At 38.2% G+C, this 21,300-nt stretch overlaps 1 protein-coding gene, 1 non-coding gene and 1 pseudogene across 2 annotated transcripts in view; 1 reads left to right on the top strand and 2 right to left on the bottom strand.

Annotated features, from left to right (window-relative positions):
• The window catches only part of CFAP47 (cilia and flagella associated protein 47), a 495,620-nt gene that overhangs the window by 450,646 nt on the left and 23,674 nt on the right, over positions 1–21,300 (bottom strand). Inside the window, exons 8-10 of the mRNA XM_045873173.1 lie at positions 18,581–18,816; positions 5,923–6,109; positions 4,981–5,194 (exon numbers count right to left, since the gene is read on the bottom strand). Of these exons, the coding sequence (XP_045729129.1) occupies positions 4,981–5,194; positions 5,923–6,109; positions 18,581–18,816 (637 nt within the window). The remainder of the gene's footprint in view (positions 1–4,980; positions 5,195–5,922; positions 6,110–18,580; positions 18,817–21,300) is intronic.
• LOC123843147 (leucine repeat adapter protein 25-like) lies at positions 9,122–17,807 on the top strand (annotated as a pseudogene).
• On the bottom strand, positions 12,167–12,302 carry LOC123851249 (U4 spliceosomal RNA). Its single transcript, XR_010406334.1, has one exon. It is a non-coding gene; the product is annotated as a U4 spliceosomal RNA (small nuclear RNA).

Genomic DNA, 21,300 nt, shown 5'->3' with positions numbered 1-21,300 from the left:
AAAGAAGATGTGGTATACATATATACAATGGAATACTATCCAGCCATCAAAAAAACCCCAAAAAACAAAAACAAAAAAAAATGAAATCTTGCCATTTGCCACGACGTGGATGGAACTAGAGGGTATTATGCTAAATGAAATAAGTCAATGAGAGAAAAACATGTATCATATGATCTCACTGATATGAGAAATTCTTAATCTCAGGACACAAACTGAGGGTTGCTGGAGTGGTGGGGGGTGGGAGGGATGGGTCGGCTGGGTTATAGACACTGGGGAGGATATGTGCTATGGTGAGTGCTGTGAATTGTGTAAGACTGATGAATCACAGACCTGTACCTCTGAAACAAATAATACATTGTATGTTAAAAAAAAAAGAAGAAGAAGAAAATAGTAGGAAGGGAAAAATGAAGGGGGGGAAATCGAAGGGGGAGACGAACCATGAAACTATGGACTCTGAGAAACAAACTGAGGGTTCTAGAGGGGAGGTGCTTGGGGGATGGGTTAGCCTGGTGATGGGTATTAAGGAGGGCATGTATTGCATGGCGCACTGGGTGTTATATGAAAATAATGAATCATGGAACACTACATCAAAAACTAATGATGTAATGTATGGTGACTAACATAACATAATAAAATAAAATTTAAAAAAAAACTAATGATGTATGGTGGTTAACATAATAAAATTAAAGAATAAAAGAAACATCATAGCAAAAAAAAAAAAGAAATTGAAGATGACACTAAGAAATGGAAATACATTCCACGCTCATGGATTGGAGAACAAATATTGTTAAAATGTCTATACTAGGGGCACCTGAGTGGCTCAGTAGGTTAAACATCTGCCTTCGGCTCAGGTCATGATCCCAGGGTTCTGGGATGAACTCCCACATTGGACTCCTTTTCAGCAGGGTGCCTGCTTCTCCCTCTGCCTGCTGCTCCCCCTGCTTGTGCTCTCTCTCCGACAAATAAATAAATAAAATCTTAAAAAAAAACCCTAAATATGAGACCTGAAACCCCCATAAAAATCCTAGAAGAGAATAGAGGCAGTAACTTCCTCGTCATTGGCCATAGCAACTTTTATCTAGATATGTCTCCTGACGTAAGGGAAACAAAAGCAAAAATAAAATATTGGGACCACATCAAAATAAAAAGCTTCTGCACAGTGAAGGAAACAATCAACAAATCTAAAAAGCAACCTACAGAATGGTAGAAGACATGGGTTACTATCCAAAATATATAAAGAACTTATACAACTCAACATCCAAAAAACAAATAATTCAATCAAAAAATGGGCAGAAGACATGAACAGACATTACTCCAAAGAAGACATTCAGATGTCCAACAGACACATCAAAAGATGTTCATCATCACTTACCATCAGGGAAATGCAAATTAAAACTACAATGAGATATCACCTCATACCTGTCAGAATGGCCAAAATCAACAACACAAGAAACAACAGTGTTGGCGAGGATGTGGAGAAAGGGGAACCCTATCGCACTGTTAGTGGGAATGCAAACTGGTGCAATCACTTGAAAACAGTATGGCGGTTCCTTGAAAAATTAAAAATAGAACTACCCTAAGATCCAGCAATTGCACTACTGGGTATTTACCCAAAGAACACAAAAACACTAATTCAAAGGGATACATGCACCCCTGTGTTTACTGTAGCTTTATTTACAATAGCCAAGATATGAAAGCAGCCCAAGGGTCCACCAACTGGTGAATGGATAAAGAAGATGTGGTATATATATATACTATGGAATATTATTCAGTAGTTAAAAAAAGAATGAAATCTTGCCATTTGCAACAACCTGGATGGAGCTAGAGAGTATAATAATACTATGGGAAGTAAGTCAGTCAAAAAAAGACAAATACCATTTAATTTCACTCATATGCGGAACTTAAGAAAAAAAACAAATGAGCAAAGAGAAAAAAAGAGAGAGAAATCAAGAAACGGACTCTTAATTATAGAGAACAAACTGATGTTACCAGAGGGAAGGTGGGTGAGGGGATGGAGTAAAACAGGTGATGGAGATTAAGGAGTGTACTTGGTGTGAGGAGCACCAGGTGATGTATGGAAGTGTTGAATTGTACACCTGAAACTAATATTACACTGTATGTTAAGTAACTGGAATTAAAATAAAAACTTAAAAAAAAAGAATAAACTTCATGAAATACATCTTCAGCTTTGAGTAGGTGATTTTTTTTTAATGTGCAAAATATAGGACCAAGATTATTATGCAAATAAAACACTTTTCTTCGTTTATTTATTTAAAAATATTTACCCAGTGCCTATTATATGCCTGACCACTCTTCTAAACACAGGACATACTGTACTAAACAAAAATTAGACAAAAACTCCTAACTTATTTTCTTTATTTTCTTGTCAAAATCATTAATAAAATGCATTAAGAAATAAAATAATAATTATAGTTACCAACAATTTAATACATCATAAAATTTCATTACTTAAAGTTACTAATTGTTAACCAGAAAATAACTAAATTTTGTATGTCTATTAATATGGAAAAGAATAAATTGAGAAAAATAATTTTGGCCATGAGATAAATAGGAAATGTTTAGCTTTCTTTAAAAAAAAAATCTGGCAAGATTTATAAAGAGCTTATCAAACTCAACACCCAAAAAACAAATAATCCACTGAAGAAATGGGCAGAAAGCATGAACAGACATTTCTGCAAAGAAGACACAAATGGCCAACAGACACATGAAAAAATGCTCCACATCACTCGGCATCAAGGAAATACAAATCAAAACCACAATGAGATACCACCTCACACCAGTCAGAATGGCTAAAATTAAAAGTCAGGAAAAAACAAATGTTGGTGAGAATGCGGGGAAAGAGGAACCCTCTTATACTCCTGGTGGAAATGCAAGCTGGTACAGCCACTCTAGAAAACAGTATGGAGGTTCCTCAAAAAGTTGAAAATAGAGCTACCCTACGATACAGCAATTGCACTATTGGGTATTTACCCAAAGGATACAAACACAGTGATCCGAAGGAGCACCTGCACCCCAATGTTTATAGCAGCAATGTCCACAATAGCCAAACTATGGAAAGAGCTCAGATGTCCGTCAACAGATGAATGGATAAAGAAGAGGTGGTATATATACACAATAGAATATTACTCAGCCATCAAAAAATGAAATCTTACCATTTGCAATGACATGGATGGTACTAGAGCGTATTATGCTAAGGGAAATAAGTCAATCAGAGAAAGAGAGTTATCATATGATTTTACTAATATGTGGAATTTAAGAAACAAAACAGAGGATCTTAGGAGAAGAGAGGGAAAAATAAAATAAGACGAAATCAGAGAGGGAGACAGACCATAAGAGACTCTTAAGTCTATAGTTAAACAATCTGAGGGTTGCTGGAGGCGAGGTGGGTGGGGAAATGATGGGCATTAAGGAGGGCATGTGATGTAATGAGCACTGGGTATTATATGCAAGTGATGAATCAATGAACTCTACCTCTGAAATGATAATACACTATATGTTAATTAATAGAATTTAAATAATTTTTTTAAAAAATCTGGCAGAACTAATACTGCATATGTTACCTAAATTGAATTTAAATAAAGAACATTTTTAAAATCTGGCATTTTTTAGATCATATTATTAAGACTGATTTAGACAGAAAAAATATTAGTATTAAATTAACATATATCTATACAAACATATTTGTATAAACATAGGAAAGAACTGAAAAGGATACAAAAAAAATTGTTTCCAACAGATACTTCTGTATGGGAGGGAGTGCAATGAGTCAGAGGGAGAGATGAGTTTTCCTTTTTTATACTATATAATTATTTAAAATGGAGTCTGAGTGATTTTTGCACTCCTATGCTTCATGGTACTTGTCAAACAAAAAAGAGAGAGAGAAAGGCTGGTACGAATAAAATTTGTAAAATAAAATAACAAGACTGACTATGCAAAGACCCAGAATTTTCCAATTGTGGATAATAAAACAATTATGGCCTAAAATCAAATGATATTGCAAGAAAATGACTGTAAAATTAAGAGAGTTCAGGGCGCCTGGGTGGCTCAGTTGGTTAAGCGACTGCCTTCGGCTCAGGTCATGGTCCCAGAGTCCTGGGATCGAGTCCCACATCGGGCTCCCAGCTCAGCAGGGAGCCTGCTTCTCCCTCTGACCCTCTCCCCTCTCATGCTGTTTCTCTCTCAAATAAATAAATAAAATCTTTAAAAAAAAAAAAAAAAATTAAGAGAGTTCAATGACTCACCAAAGGTAAAGAGACAAATAGAGAAAACCCGGGGACATTGCCAAGTTTAGATAGCGTACTAGTAACACACAGGCAGGCAGAAAAGAAATTCGTTTCAGTCTGCAATGTGTAAAAACCAGGATGCCTGGGTTCCTCTCACTAAGCACTTGTAAGGTAGTAATTTCTTTGAGGTTTGGACTGATTTAAATTGAGGTTTGACATCACCTTTGATCCTAATTGGTGAAGTTTTAGTTCAATTTGGGAAAGGTTATGAGAAATGTGACTTTGAGGGGAACAAAGGTGATAATGATGATGATCGATAATGATGATGACTAGTTTCTCACAATTGTAAATGTTTACTTTTATCTTAGATAAATTCAAGCTGTCAGCCATATTTAATGAGTATGACTGACTAGTCTGAGAACTTGATAGATTTCTAAAAGTGATTTTTTCTATTATTCTATACTTGTCAACAGCATATTTTAATAATCATCCAGTAAACCATTCACTTCCTGTCAAGCACAGAGTAGAGGTGATGAGAGGTAAGACAAAGCAAATACAGTAGCATTCAATAACCATCACCTCCAATGTAGAACAAAACAAGAGAGAGAAAATAAAATTTTATTACTATTATTATTATCGTCATCATTAGTTTGTTATAGCAGGATCTGCTAAGACCTGCATATCATGTTGGCCATTTTATCTTTCAAAATTTCTGGTTTTTAATATAACATGTTACCTGAAAACTTTATGCTGGTCTCCAGACCTGATACTTGCAGCTCGATCATTGGGAAAGGCTATCAGTGCACCCTTCATTGACTCTTTACTTATGCGATGATTGTGAAGGCGTGTCATGGCTGATTGAAGCATTGTAACAGGTGCACAGTCCTTGTATTTTGGCAAGTCTCTAACCACAAACTGTCCCGTAGGATTACTGACCAAAGGGGATATACCTTTTATGGAATTGAATAATAAGTTAAATACGGTTTCTTGAATTTCAGCTTTCCAAATAATATCCATGTATTAATACACTACACTGTTGGTTCTAACTTAAAACTAAATCCCTAAAAAAACACATTCAGAAAATACAAATAATTCATCTAATAAATGGACCTACACAAGACAATTTAGAAAATATTGCATACATAAAGAAAACATAGTAATGTGAAGGAATGGGTTCGCCTTTGTGACATAATCTTTTATAGATCAAAGAGAGCTGAATATCAGCAATTTCATATGGCTCAATGTATAAAAGATAATTGAGTATTACAGGAAATAGCAACAAGATAATGCATGGAATGGTCAAAACTAGTTTATATTACAGACTCAAACTAAAATGTGGAAGAATATAAAAACCAATAAAATACTTAATAAATTTTATAGATCACTAAACCAGTGCTATGCAAATTGTAATCCTCAAAATGGCAGCATCAGCAACTGTCAGGGACATGTTAGAAATGCAAATCTTTGGGTTCTACCAAAGACCTATTTAACAATCAATTCTGGGATACAGACCAGTGAGATCTATTTTAACCAGCCTTCTAAGTGATTTTCATGCATTCATAAGGTAAGTACCACAATATCAGACCACATTTGATACACATAGCTAAGCAATTGGTGTGCTAAAATAATCCTATATAACCTTAATTTAAAAAAAAAATAAGTGTCCACATTAGCTTACCAGGATTAATTTTCATCACAACTTTCTTGGTGGAAGGTTTGCAGACGCTCTTGAAAGCTAAATATATTTGATGAAAAGGCTTTAGCGATGACTGCAAATTTTCATCTGCCACTGAGCCAATAATCTCTATCAATTGCTTCACTTTAAAGACTCCTACTTGATGTGGAATGAATGAACATGTCACATTCTAAAAAAAAAAAAAAGTAACCAATTGCTATAGGCTGAATGTTTGTGAATCCCCAAAACTCACATATTTAAACCTAACACCCAGTGTGATGGAATTAGGAGACAGGGCCTTTAGGAGGGCCCTTACCTGACCATGCTGGCACCTTGATCTAGGACTTCTAGCCTACAGTACTGTGAGAAATAAATTTCTGTTGCTTATAAACCATGCAATCTATGGTATTTTGTTTTTAGCAGTCCAAATGGATTACAAAAATAATATTAAACTGTTGGAAAAAATAAAAAGCAAATAAAAAAACTGTTTATAAAATTTTAAAGGAGAGCTAGTCCATCACCATAATATAAAAGTAGCTTAGAAATACCATAAACAGCATTGACAAACCTTTAAGATATATATTATTGGAAAAGTATTTAAGAAAAAATTAAGAACAATGTTACTGAAGCACCTCCAGAATAGCAAATCAAGGATCTCCAAATATCTATTCCTCTACAAGGGAAAGAAACCACTGGAATAACTGTCAAAATCAACTTTACACATATTTTAAAATTACCCAAAAGCTTATAAAAATCCAAGGAGTATTTAAGAAAAACATAGCTGATCAGCCATCAGAAAGGATGAATACCTACCATTTACATCAACATGGATGAAACTGGAGGGTATTATGCTAAGTGAAATAACTCAATCAGAGAAAGACAATTATCATATGGTTTCACTCATATGTGGAATATAAGAAATAGCGCAGAGGATCATAGGGGAAGGGAAGGAAAACTGAATGGGAAGAAATCAGAGAGGGAGACAAACCATGAGACTCCTGATTCTGGGAAACACACTGAGGGTTGCAGAAAGGGACGTGGGTGGGGGGATGGGGTAACTGGGTGATGGGCATTAAGGAGGGCATGTGATGTAATGAGCACTGGGTGTTATACGCAACTAATGAATCATTGAACACTACACCAAAAACTATTAATGTACTATATATTGGCTAATTGAATTTAAATAAATTTTTTAAAATAGCTGAATCTCTGAAAGAATAACAGGTTTCATGTCATTTTTATACACTGTAATCCCATCCTCCTCTTCCCAGTTTTGAGCTCTCCTTGAAAAACAACAGCCTTGTAACTATGGCAGCTGTAAAAACTATTAGCCTAGCAGCCAGGGAGGGAAAAGATTGGGTTTGGAGCTCTCCAAAAATCCTATCCCCAGAGAATTGTCCCTATTTATCCCGTCTAGAAGCTAGCTAAAAAGCCTCCTATAAGGGTATTTTTTTTTTTTTTAAGATTTTATTTACTTGACAGAGAGAGAAGGAACACAAGCAGGGAGAGCAGCAGAGGGAGAGGGAGAAGCAGGCCCCCTGCAGAGCAGGGAGCCTAATGCGGGGCTCTCGATCCCAGGATCCCGGGATCATGACCTGAGCCGCTGAAGGCAGACACTAAACCCAATGAGCCACCCAGGTGCCCCAGGGTATTATTACTATTATTTTTTAAAGATTTTATTTATTTGACTGAGAGATAGAGAGAGCACAAGTAGGCAGAGTGGCAGACAGAGGAAGAGGGAGGAGGAGACTCCCCGCTGAGCAGGGAGCCCAATGTGGGACTCGATCCCAGGACTTTGGGATCATGACCCAAGCCGAAGGCAGACGCTTAACGACTGAGCCACCCAGGCGCCCCCCCCCCCAGGGTATTATTTTTAATTGACCTGGTTCAGGGCTCATTCTTTGTGAACAACTCTCTCCCCCCAGTTTTGTACCCTCTTCCCCTCCCCCTTATCAAAAAATCAGCAGCAATTGCTAAACATCACAGCAACTTGAAGTAGCATTATCATTTAAGGCCAACAAGAGGCAAAACAAAAAAGAAAAAAAGGAAAAAGAAAGGAAAATAAAAACACAAAATATTCAGAGGATATTTGAAAAGCTCTGACATATTCCTGGGAATCTGGATCACCACACACATGCGTAGGACAGTGTATATGCCCAGGAAAGATTTGAGAAAGCTCTAATTTCTGACATCTGGCTGACTTTGAGACTCTGTACAAGGTGAAATTAAAGGCCAAAAAAAGCTATAAAATACCTGACAGAACAATGAAGATATGCCTCACCCAATACATTTACACAAAGGCTCTTGGCAAAGGCTGTGAGACTTATTGATTCAAGGAATTTAAGAGAAGCTCTGCCCAATCATTAGCTGACCCCTAAATTAACTGAGCAGATCCTTGATTGGTTGCACATAACAAAGAAAACAACATTTACAGACTCAGTCTACAAAGTTACTAAAGAAAAAGAAGAACAAAAACAAAGAGCAATGTCTTGAGAGCTATCTGATTTGAGTTGCCAAATTATATCATTTAAAATGCCCAGCTTTCAACAAAAAAATATGGGACGTGAAAAGAAAGAGGAAAGTATGGCCAACACACAGAAAAAATGCAATAAATAGAAACTGTGCCTGAAGAAACCCAAATGTTGAATTTATTAGACAAAGATGGTAAGTTGACTATTATAAATATGCTCTAAGAAAATATAACTAAAGAATTAAAGGAAGACACCAAAAGCAAAGGCAACAAAAGTAAAAATAAACAATAAATAAAGTGGGACTTCATCAAACTAAAAAGCTTCTGTACAGCAAAGGAAACCATCAACAAAATGAAAAGGCAACTCATGGAATGGGAAAAAATATCACTCATTAATCATCATCACTCAACATCACTAATCATCAGGGAAATGGAAATCAAAACCACAATAAAGTATCATGGCACACCTGTCAAAATCGCTATTATCAAAAAGACAAGAAAGATCAAGTGTTTAGCAATAAAATAAAAACAAAACCTTGACATTTTTGACAACACGGAGGTACTTTGAGGGCATTATGCTAAGTGAAATAAGTCGGACACAGAAAGACAAATACCATATGAACTCACTTATATGTGGGATCTAAAAACAAAAAACAAACAAAAAAAAACCAAGCTCATATATACACAGTATAGACCGGTGGCAGCCAAGACAAGGGGAGGCAGGTGGGCGAAATGGATGAAGGGGGTCAAAAGGTACAAATTTCCAGTTATAAAATAAGTAAGTCATGAGGATATAATGTACAGCATAGTGACTATAGTTAATAATACTATATATATATACAAATATATATCACATATTTGAAAGTTGCTACAAGAGTAAATCTTAAGACTTCTTATCACAAGAAAAAAATTGGTAACTATGTATAGTGATAGATATTAAATAGACTTATTATGGTGATCATTTTCCAATATATACAAATTATCATTACATTGTACACTTGAAACTAATGCTATGTCAATTATATCTCAATAAAAAAAGAATTAGAAAAGGTATGAAAACATCTCAAAAAATAGAGACTATCAATAAAGTATAGAAATTGTTAAAAAGAACAAATAAAGAGAAGGAAATATGGAAAACTCACAAATATGTAGAAATTAAACTATACACTCCTACGTAACCAATGGGTCAAAGAAATCTCAGGGGAAATTAGAGAATACCCTGAGATGAAGGAAAACTATAACACAACATGTCAAAATTCATGGAATACAGCAAAAGCTGTAATTAGAAGTAAATTTAAGGGGCGCCTGGGTGGCTCAGTGGGCTAAGTGTCTGCCTTTGGCTCAGGTCATGACCCCAGGGTCCTGGGAATCCCCGCTCAGCGGGGAGTCTGCTTCTCCCTCTGCCCCTCCCCCCACTTGTGCGCACGTTCTCTCACACACTCTCCTATCAAAAATAAATAAATAAATAAATTTTTAACAAGGTTTAAAAAGGGACACGTGGGGGGCGCCTGGGTGGTTCAGTCGTTAAGCATCTGCCTTAGGCTCAGGTCATGATCCCAGGGTCCTGGGATCGCGCCCGCATCGGGCTCCCTGCTCCGCGGGAAGCCTGCTTCTCCTTCTCCCACTCCCCCTGCTTGTGTTCCTGCTCTCACTATCTCTCTCTCAGTCAAATAAATAAATAAAATCTTTAAAAAAAAAAAAAAGGGTGATGCGTGGGTGGCTCAGGTCATGATCCCTGGGTCCTGGGATCGAGCCCCTCATTGGGCTCCCTGCTCAGAGGGGAGCCTGCTTCTCCCTCTGCCTCTGCCGGCCGCTCCCCCTGCTTGTGTGCTCTCTTTCTCTCAATCTTTCTGTCAAATAAATAAAAATAAAATCTTTAAAAAAAAAAAAGATAAAAATAGAACTACCCTGAGATCCAGCAATTGCACTACTGGATATTTACCCAAAGAATACAAAAACACTAATTCAAAAAGATATATACACTTCTATGTTTATTGCAGCATTATTTATTATAGCCAAATCATGGAAGCAGCCCAAGTGTCCATCAATACGTGAATGGATAAAGATGCCATATATATATATACACACACACACACAATGCAATATTACTGAGACATTAAAAAGAATGAAATTTTACCATTTGCAACAACATGGATAGAGCTAGAGTATAATGCTCAGCAAAATAAGTCAGTCAGAGAAAGACAAATACCACATGATTTCACTCATATGTGGAATTTAAGAAACAAAACAAATGAGCAAAGGAAAAAGAGAGAGAGACAAATGAAGAAACAGACCCTTAACTAAAGAGTACACACTGATGGTTACCAGAGGGGAGGTGGGGGGGGTGAAACAGGTGATGGGGAGTAAGGAGGGCACTTATCATGATGAGCACTGAGTAATATACAGAAGTGTTGAATCACTATATTGTACCCCTGAAACTAATATAACACTGAATGTTAACTACACTGGAATTAAAATTAAAAACTTAATAAAGAAAAATACCATTTAAATAAAATAAAATGCATGTAAACAAAGTAGTTGATTTCAGTAAATAGAAAACCAAAAATTGACACACACACATACACACACACAACAAAGTATGAGGTAATATGATGAACAAGTGTATGCCAACAAATTAGATAACCTAGATGATATGGACAAATTCTTAGTCAGTTGCGAACTTCTAAAATTGATTATAGAAGAAATAAAAAATCTGAATAGCCCTGGGATAACAAGAGATTGATTAGAAATCAAAAAAACTTCTGATAATGAAAAGCCCAGAACCAGATGGCTTTGGTGGTGAATTTTACCAAACATTTTTTTTTAATCAAACATTTAAAGAAGAATTAGCACCCGTCCTTCACAAACTATTCCAAAAATTGAAGAGAACACTTTCCAAATTATTCTGTGACACCAGTTTTACTCCATCATCAAAACCAAAGACATTTAAGAAAAGAAACCTATGGGCCAATGTCCCTAATGAATATATATGCAAAATTCCTCAACCAAATACTATCAAACTGAATCCAGCAATATGTACAAAGGATTTTCACTACGTACAACAGGGAATGATCCCAGGTTTAACATCAGAATATCAGTCAATGTAATATACCATCTCAATAAAGGGCAAAAAACACATTATCACTGTAATAGACACAGAAAAAGTACTTGAGAAAATACAACAAATTTTCACAGTAAAAACACCTAAAACACTTGGAGTAGAAGAAAACTTCCCCAAGTTTGTAAATGCAATCTATGAAACACCCACAACTAACATCATACTTAATGGTGAAAGACTAAATGCTTTCCCCTTAGATTAGGAAGAAGGAAAATATCCTCTCTTGTCACTTCTATTTAATACCATAGTAGAGGTTCTAGCCAGGGCAATGATGTAAGAAAAAAGAAATAAAATTCATCCAAATTGGAAAGGAAGGTATAAAATGGTCTCTATTCACAGATAACATTAATCTTATATCCCAAAGAACACAGTGAAAATGATCACAAATAATGATTTTAAGGTTACAGGATACAAGGTCAATATAAAAAAATCAATTGCATTTCTATATACTAGCAGTAAACGATACAAAAATTGATTTAAGAATATAATTTCATCAAAAAGAATAGAATATTAGGAATACATTTTTAAAAGAATGGCAAGACCTGTATACTGCAAACTACTAATCACCACTGAAAGGAATTTAAAAGGACATAAATAAATGGAAATTAAAGCTATCCAATTTTCATAAATTGCAAGATTTAATATTGTTAAGATGGAAATACTCTCAAACAGATTTACAGATTCAATACAATTCCTATCAAAATCCTAGCCGCTGGGGTGTTTTGTTCTTTCAATTAGCAATAATCGCGCCTTGGATAAACCTCATTGGCTACAATACTGCCACTGCGCAAAGCTGGGGTGTTTTGTTCTTTTTTTGTTTGTTTTTATAGGAATTAGTAAGCTAATTCTAAAATTCATATGAATTTTCAAGGGTCTCAAATGGGTCAAAAATTTCCTTAAAAAGATCAAATCTGAAGGACTCACATTTCCCAATTTCAAAAATTACTACAACACTAACCAGTACACTGTGATATTGGCATAAGGATAAACATAGATAAATAAAATAGAATTGAGTCCATAAACTCTTACATTTACAGTCAAGTGTTTTTTCAATAAGTATGCCAAGATTCCAAGATAACTGGTCATCTATATGTAAAAGAATGAATCTGGACCTCTAAATAACACTCAAAATGGATAATATATTTTAAATGCATAAGCTAAATTTCTTAAAGGAAAACATAGGAACAAATCTTATTGACCTTGGATACTGTATAGCTACTAAGACATGATATTAAAAGCACAAGTGACAAAAGGGGAAAAAGGATACACTGGACTTAATCAAACTTTAAAACTTTTGTACTTCAAAGGACAAAAAAGAAAATGTGAAAACAACCCACAGAAGGGGAGAAAATATTTGTAATTCACATATCTGATAAAGGACTTGTATCCAGAATACATAAAGAACTCTTGCAATTCAACAACAAAAAGACAAATATCCCAATTAAAAATGGGTAAAGAATTTTTTATTAGTTTCCTATTGTTACAATAACAAATTACAAACAACTCTGTGGGCTACAACAGCTCAGTTTCTTATCTTCTACTTTTGTAGGTCAAAAGTCCGACTCCAATCTCAATGGACAAAAACCAAGATTTCAGCAGGACAACGTTCATTTCTGGAGTTTAGTGGAGAATCTATTTCCTTATCTTTTCCTGTCTTCTAGAGGCCATCGTGTTCCTTGGCTCCTCACCCTCCCCTTCCATTGTCAAAGCCAGTAATGGACATGCAAATATTTTTCACATCACATCACTCTGATACTGATACTTTTCTGCCTTCTATTTTCATGTTTAAGCACCCCTGTGAATATATTGGGCCCACAAAGATAATCCAGATTAATCTCCCCATTTTAAAGTCAAATGATTATCAACATTACTTCCAATTAAAACCTAAATCCTCCATTGCCATGAAACACCACATATTCACAAATTCCACAGATTAGGATAAGCACACTTTTAGGTGGTCGTTATTCTGCCTACCGTAGACATGAATAAACATTTCTCTAAAGAAGATATACCAGTGCACAATAAGCATATGAAAAGACATTCACCATCAATAGTCACTGGGGAAATGTAAATGAAAACTGCAGTGAGAAGCAACTTTGTACCCACAGGGATAGATATAATCAAAAAGAAGGACATTAACAAATATGGGCAAAGGTGTGGCGGTATTAAGACATTAAAACACATATTCATTGCTGGTAAGAGTTAGGAAATGGTGCAATTTCATTGGAAAACAGTATGATAGTTTCTCAAAAAGTTAAACAGAATTATCACATGATTCAACAATTCCACTCTTCAGTCTATACTGAAGAGTACTGAAAACCTGTCCATATGAATTTCTAGGTTTTTTTCTATTTCTGTAAAGAACACCATTGGGATTTTGATAAGGACTGTAATAAACCTGTAGATCACTTTGGGTAGTATAGACATTTAAAAATATTAATTCTCCCTAACCATGAACACAGGATGGTTTTCTCTTTATCTGTGCCTTCTTTAATTCCCTTCGTCAATATTTCAGTGTATAAGTCTTTCACCTCTTTGGTTAAGTTTATTCCTAAGTATTTTATTCTTTTTCTCCTAATGTAAACACAAAAGATTCTGAATAGCCAGTGCAATTTTGAGCAAAAAGAACAAAGCTGGAGGCATCACACTTCCCGATTTCAAACTATATTACAAAGCTACAGTTACCAAAATGGTATGGTATTGGCATAAAAAAGACATATAAACATATGAACAGAATAGAGAGCCCACAAATAAATCTGTGCATTTATAATCAACTAGACTACAACAAGAATGCCAAGAACACACAGTAGAAAAAAGACAGTCTCTAATAAATGGTGCTGGAAAAACTGGATATCCACATGCATAAGAATAATGGAATTTTATTCAGCCTTAAGAAAGAAGGAAATCCTGACATCTGTGACAACATGGATGAACTTAGAGAACATTAAGTGAAATAAGCCAGACACAGAAAGACAAATATTGTATGATCTTACTTACATGTGTAATCTAAAATAGTTAAACAACAAGAAGGAGAGTAGAAGGTGGTTACCATGGGTGGGAGGGAAGGGGAAATAGGAAGATGTTGGTCAAAGGGCACAAAGTTTCAGTTCTGCAAAATGAGTAAGTTCTGGAGATGGTGACTATAGTTAACAATACTATATCGTACACTTGAAATTTGCTAAGACGGTAGATCTTAAGTGTCCTCACCATAAAAGGATGTCATAACAATGTTTTAACAATATAATTATAGCAGCATTATTAATAATAGCCAAAAGATGGAAACAACTCAAATGCCCATCAGCTGATGAATGGATAAACAAAAGGTAGGCTATCCATACAATGGAGTACAGTCTGGCCATAAAAAAGGAATGAGGTAGTGACACATACTTCAACACTGAAGCAACTTGAAAATATAATGCTGTATCAAAGAAACCAAACACTAAGTCCTCACATTTTATGATTATATTTATATGCAATGTCAAGAACAAGGAAATTTATAGACATTAAAAAACAGATTAGTGGCTGCCACCGGCTGAGGAATAAGAAGAGGGAGTGACTGCTAATGGACATAGAGCTTCTTCCTGGAGTGATGAGAATGTCGTAGAATTAGTGCTAATGGTTGCAGAACTCTTTGACTATCCTAAATACCACTGAATTACATACCCTTAAAATGTGTGAATTTTATCGTATGTGAATTCTAGTTCAATAAGCTAGTATTAAAAAGAATAATCTCTTAAATCTCTTAAAAAGAATAATATCTCACTTCTAACAGACGATTTGACCAGCCTGTGCAAGCCACAGTTCTCCCGCATCCCCCCCACACTTCCCACATTCACTTTTTATTAATCTGAAAGTTATTAATGCTTGAGAAACCCAGAAACACAGAGGGTTAAAAATGAAATTTGGAACTTAGCTATCAGACACGTTTTGAAAGGGTGCATGTCGCTGGAGAAAATAAACTAAATTGGTAGATTTAAGAGGATTGAACTAAAGAAAGTCTAGGAAGCGGGTAAAAGGCAAATGTTTTTGCATAATATGATTAACATCAGTTGTTATTCTATAAAGACTGATTAAATCTATCCAAATTTGAGGGGACGGAAGTGAGTCATTCTAATGAAGCAGGAAGAGTTATAAATATGAGCTGCATGCATTTAAACATGTGTACAATAGTTCCTGATTGCAACTGGGAGAAAGCTTCCATCAATAACTTTATGAGCCATATCACAATGCAGTGGAGAAAAGATAGTAACATAAGAACCTGAGGTGAAACTGAAAGCATTCATGCTTGCTACTGTTTAGAGCAAGGCTCCAAACTTTCTCTGTAAATAGCCAGATAGTAAATATTTTAGGCTTTATGGGCCATATAACTATAAAAATTAATAAAGGGAAACCTCACTAAAATGGAATTGGGAGGCCAGAAGAAGGAGCTCTCACGCCCTGCCACTAGACTTCAATTATAGGAAGAAACGTGGATTGGAAAGAATCATCAGTTACAGGTCCCAAGGGGAAAAGATGTTACCTTGCAACTCCTGTAAGAAATCGACTGCCCCAGCAACTCAGCCAACAACAAACCGTCATCATCCTGAACTCCTGCTTTTCTTCAATGGACTTTCCTTCAAAATAACCACTCCCAACTTCCTCCTCCTCCTCCATAAAATGAGGTTCCTCTCTTTGGTTGTTGGACTAGCCTATGGTTTCTGCCATAGCTTATTTGTCCCGAATTACAGTTCTCCGCTATTCCCAAATAAACCCAGTTTGGCTGGTAAAATATCTTATTTTTTGTAAGATTTTATTTATTTATTTGAGAGAGAGCGCGCACGAGAGGGGGTAGGGTCACAGGGAGAAGCTGAGCGCGGGGAGCCGGATGTGGGGCTCGATCCTGGGACTCCGGGATCATGACCTGAGCCCAAGGCAGACACTTAACCGACTGAACCACCCAGGTGTCCCTTTAACTGTCTTATTTTTAAAGTTAACACAGCTCTCTCATACCCATTCAACTTTGCCTTTGTAGCACAAAAGCAACCATAGACAACAGACAATAAAAGCAGCCATGTTCCAACGGTAGTTTACTTTAAAAAACAGGCAGCAAGCCAGATTTGGCCTGTGGAGCACAGTCAGCCAACCCCAGTTCAGGGGACAAGGACAAAAGTTATGTGAGTAGTGAGAAAGACAGAAACTGGCCTGGGACTCACAGGTATTCCTCAGACTTCAACTTGTCTGCTCCACACCAGCAGTTGGAGGCCTAGGCCAGTTAAGTATCATCAGTTTCAAATTTGAAAATTCTGCTCAACCTTCAGGTTCTGGCTCATGTTACTATCATAGGAAAAGACCTTGCTACCTGGCTGGAAGTAAAAACACTGTCTTCTGAGTTTCTATATCATGTTCTTATAGATCTTTTTTTTTTTTTTTTAAGATTTTTTATTTATTTGAGAGAGAGGACGAAAGCGGAGTGAGGAGCAGAGGGAGAAGCAGTCTCCCCACTGAGCAGGGAGCCCGACGCGGGGCTTGATCCCCGGACTCCAAGATCATGACATGCATGAGCCGAAGGCAGCCACTCAACTCACTGAGCCACCCAGGCACCCCGTTATAGATCTCTTTCAACACATTTTGCACTTTTCTTAAACCAATACTGTTGGTTTGTAGGTTTTACACTTCCTTAGTACATAAAAAAAATTCTTACTGGGCGGAGCATTGGAGGAAAGGCGGAGGCACCGCTGTCTGCACCGGAGGACCAGGAACCGACCAGGAACCGGTTGCCCTAGGCCAAGGCAGGGGGCGACGCGGGCTGTGTCCCAGCCGGGCTGCCACCACTCCCGCACGGCGTCTGCAGTCGGCACGCTGTCAGCGGGGGCTCCACGAGGGAGCAGAAGCGAGCCTACAGCAGGAGCTGAGCGGCGCCACCTGCGTCCCAGCCCCGCCCCGCTACGCCACCAGCGCCGCCCACGCGGAACCCCCCCCTCCCCGTGACTGCGCGAGGGCATGGCGGGGCTGCAGTGGCAGGATATGTCCCTACTGTGCCAGCTGTGGGCCTGTACGAGTCACTCCGGACCACAAGCACCTGGGCCGAGACCCGAGCCTGTGCCCGGACCTGTTGTCCTCCCTACATTCAGGCACCTGCTAACGCTATCTGCTGGCCTATCTGATGACGACAAGCCTCCTGATGCGAGCCTACCCCCGCACCCGCCACCCCTCACTGTGCCCGCAGCACATAATGCCTGCGACCAGTGGCTGCAGGATGCCCTTCACGTCGGCCGCCGACAAGTTGCGGGGCAAGGGGCATGCGCTTGTGCAAAAGGCTGAGAAACTCACCCCTCAGCAAGTAGTTAAGACTATAGTGGCTAGATTCCTCCATAGCACCTCACCTCACAGTGGGGCAAGGCCTCAGAGGCCAAACTGCCAAGCCCCTCCCTTCTGTCTTGGGTTAACTATGGCATGGGGCTACAGCCTCTGTCGGTGAGGCACTGGACTTCCACTCGTCCCACATGTGTGCATCCCGGCTTGGCCAACCTTCAGTCTAGCGGTGAGTCCCAAAGCATCTTGCACTCCTTTCAGCCTCTCTGAGATTGGGACAAGTGCCTGATTCCTACCTCCTTTTCACTTTTTGCTGCTATGGGCAGCTACTGGCTCAGGGGCATCCCCCCTCGGGTTGCTGGGTTCCACTGTCCTAGACAAAGGCTTCAGGACCTGTTCCTGCACCCACCCAAGGCAGGGAGGGCTAAGGCTCCATGCTAGATATTTAAATTTAGGGGCCTGCCTCCTGGGGTGACGATACTCTCTGAGCTTAAAAAAAAAAAAAAAATGCTTGGACGCAATAACTATGTTTTGTCCTTCACATTCCCTACAGCATCAAATGCTTTTCCTGGCACATGAAAGTCACTTAACAAATAATTATGGATACTGTATAAGTGCCAACAACGAGGCAGTATTCACAATGAGGTATTCACAACAAGGCCACAGAAGAGATACAATTTATAATACTGGTGGAACAATATGAAATTTTTAATCCTCTGCATGTCAGTTTAGCGAATCTTAAAATATTTGAAGCATGTGAAAGCATCGAATAATTATCTTACCTGGATACATCCTTCATCAATCTTACCCCTTTCAGGATCAATTTTAAAATGTGCAGTTTTTTGAAAGCGGTACATCACAGGAAGTGAGTTGGATCGATTTTGCATAATACAAAGAAGCTCTGAATGTTCACCCATGAAACAAGGTGCAAAATTAAGGACCTTTCCTGGATCAAACTGTAGTAAGACAGGAAGTCCTGTGCCTGTCAGTGCTAATTCCACTTTCTGAAAATGATCACCTGTAGAAGCAATAATAGCTTTTTAACAAAAAAAGTGTTGGGAATCGGAATATATTTGCTCGGTCCAAATAGTGTCATCTGAAAGACCTGATGAGACATGGGTAGCCCATTTATTATATAAAATAGAAACCGTTCCTGCTCTCGTGGTCTTCACATTCTAGGGAGGTGGCATTGACAATAAAATAAGGAAATATATAATATTTCAGATAGGATAAGTGCTCTGGGGAAAAGTAATGTAGGGTGAAGGGGAGCACAATTTGTCACTCAAAAATATGCCTCTTTGGCATAAGGATTAGGTTTTTTTTAAAAGATTTTATTTGTTTATTTGTCAGAGAGAGAGAGAGAGCACGCACAAGCACAGGGAGTGGCAGGCAGAGGGAAAAGCAGCCTCCCTGCTGAGCAAGTAGCCCAATGCGGGGACTCAATCCCAAGACCCTGGGATCATGACCTGAGCCAAAGGCAGACGCTTAGCAAACTGAGCCACCGAGGTATACCTGGCATAAAAATTATTTTAAGCTGACTACTGTTACGTAACAGCAAATACAGGAAAAGCTCCGAAAACTACTGGGAAGAAACTCTCATCAAAGAAGGCAGACACTTAAGTCTGCATAACAACCACACCCTCCCTTACTGTGACTTGAAAACCTCCCATAACTGGCTGCCACACTTCCACATCTCTTGTCTTTAGCTGGAGATGGCATTTAAAGTGATGGCTCCAGCCGTTTTGGGGAGTCACTCAGTTTTTCTGGGTCTCCCCCATGTATACAGGAGACATACATGTAAACTTCTGTTTGCTTTTTTCCCCCTCTTAAACTGTCTTTTTTTTTTTTTTTAAGATTTTATTCATTCGTGAGAGAGAGAAAGTACGAGAACAAGAGGTGGGAGAGGAAGAAGCAGGCTCCCCACCGAGCAGGGAGCCCTACACCGGGCTCTATCCCAGGACCCCAGGATCATGATCTGAGCTGAAGGCAGACGCTTAACTGAGTGAGCCACCCAGGTGCCCCCCCTTCTTAATCTTTTATTAAGGGGGGTCTCAACCAAGATCCTAGAGAGGTAGAGGGGAAATTATTTTTCCTCTCCTACAAGGGTAAGACAGAGCACAATGTCTTGGGGCTGCTCTTTTATATGGGAAAGTCCAAAAAGGCCTCTCTTGATAGGGAGACATTTGAGCAAAAATATAAAGGAACTCAGGAAGAAAATCATGTGAAAATCCAGGAAAAGTGCATTCCAGACAGACAGAAGAGCAAGTACAAAGACTCTAAGGTAGGAATTTCCTTGGCATGTTCCAAAAACCCTAAGGGACCAAATATGGCTGGGTAAGAGTAGTAGAAGAAGGATGAGAAATGGTCATATTTAGGGGCGCCTGGGTAGCTCAGTTGTTAAGCGTCTGCCTTCGGCTCAGGTCATGATCCCAGGGTCCTGGGATCAAGCCCTGCATCAGGTTCCCTGCTCAGAGGGGAGCCTGCTTCTCCCTCTCCCACTCCCCTTGCTTGTGTTCCTGCTCTCGCTATCTCTTTCTCTCTCAAATAAATAAATAAAATAAAATAAAATAAAAAAAGAAATGGTCAGATTTAACATATAGTTTTAACGGGAAACTTAACAAAATTTGCTGATGGACTGGATATAAAATAGGAAATTGAACACATGATAAATGGTGATGCTAAAGTCTTGAGCTTGAGCAATGGAAGGGATAGAATTGCCATTTCTTGAGACAGGAAAGACTGTAGGAGGGACAGGTTGTAGGGAAACCAGGAGGGTTTTTCTGGGCATGTTAAGTTTGAGATGCCTAATAGATATCCAAGTGGAAACGTCTGCTGGGTCACTTAATGTATTTACCAGTTTAGAGTAAAGACCAAGGAGGAAGTCTTGGAGGTTTGAGGTGAGAAGGGAAGGTATGTGATACTGATCTCATATTGTGAGAAAGTGAAGGAAAGGAGGAATGCAGCAGGAATGTCAACCATCTTAAAGGACCCACTTGGGGTTAGTGATTATAGAATAAAAAGTAAAACAGCACAGCATGGTTTTATGCTTTTCCCCAGCACAATTAGCTTCCCAGGTGCAGAGCCAGGGTAGGCTAAGAGTTGAATTTACTCAGATTAGAGGTTTGCCACTCAGTCACTATGGGATATGGGCCAAGAAACTTAAGTGTACATGGAAAAAAGGTGATTAAAATAATGGACAGGGGAATATAAGCTGGGCAATAACATAAACATGAAGTTTTGGAGACACCAGAGAGGAGGTAGGAACTATAAACTATAGGCTCTAATTGGGTGAATAAACAGTTTTACATGGAGAGCATTGTAACTAGAATTCAAAAGAAGATTGTGTATTTCTTCACTGAGGCTCTTACTAGCCAACCCTAGACTCTAAATTACCTTTAAGGCAAACCTACCATCTCCATCTCTGGCCATTCAAAACCAGATTAACTTGCAAGACTCAAACAAATCTTCTGTCTGTGATAGGCAGACAGAGCTCAAATCACAA

The sequence above is a fragment of the Mirounga angustirostris genome, unplaced genomic scaffold (genome assembly GCF_029215605.1).
Source record: "Mirounga angustirostris isolate CCGP_5_RB_7025 unplaced genomic scaffold, mMirAng1.0.hap1 SCAF_11, whole genome shotgun sequence".
NCBI lineage: Eukaryota > Metazoa > Chordata > Mammalia > Carnivora > Phocidae > Mirounga > Mirounga angustirostris.
This window is presented reverse-complemented; position numbering and strand designations above follow the sequence as displayed.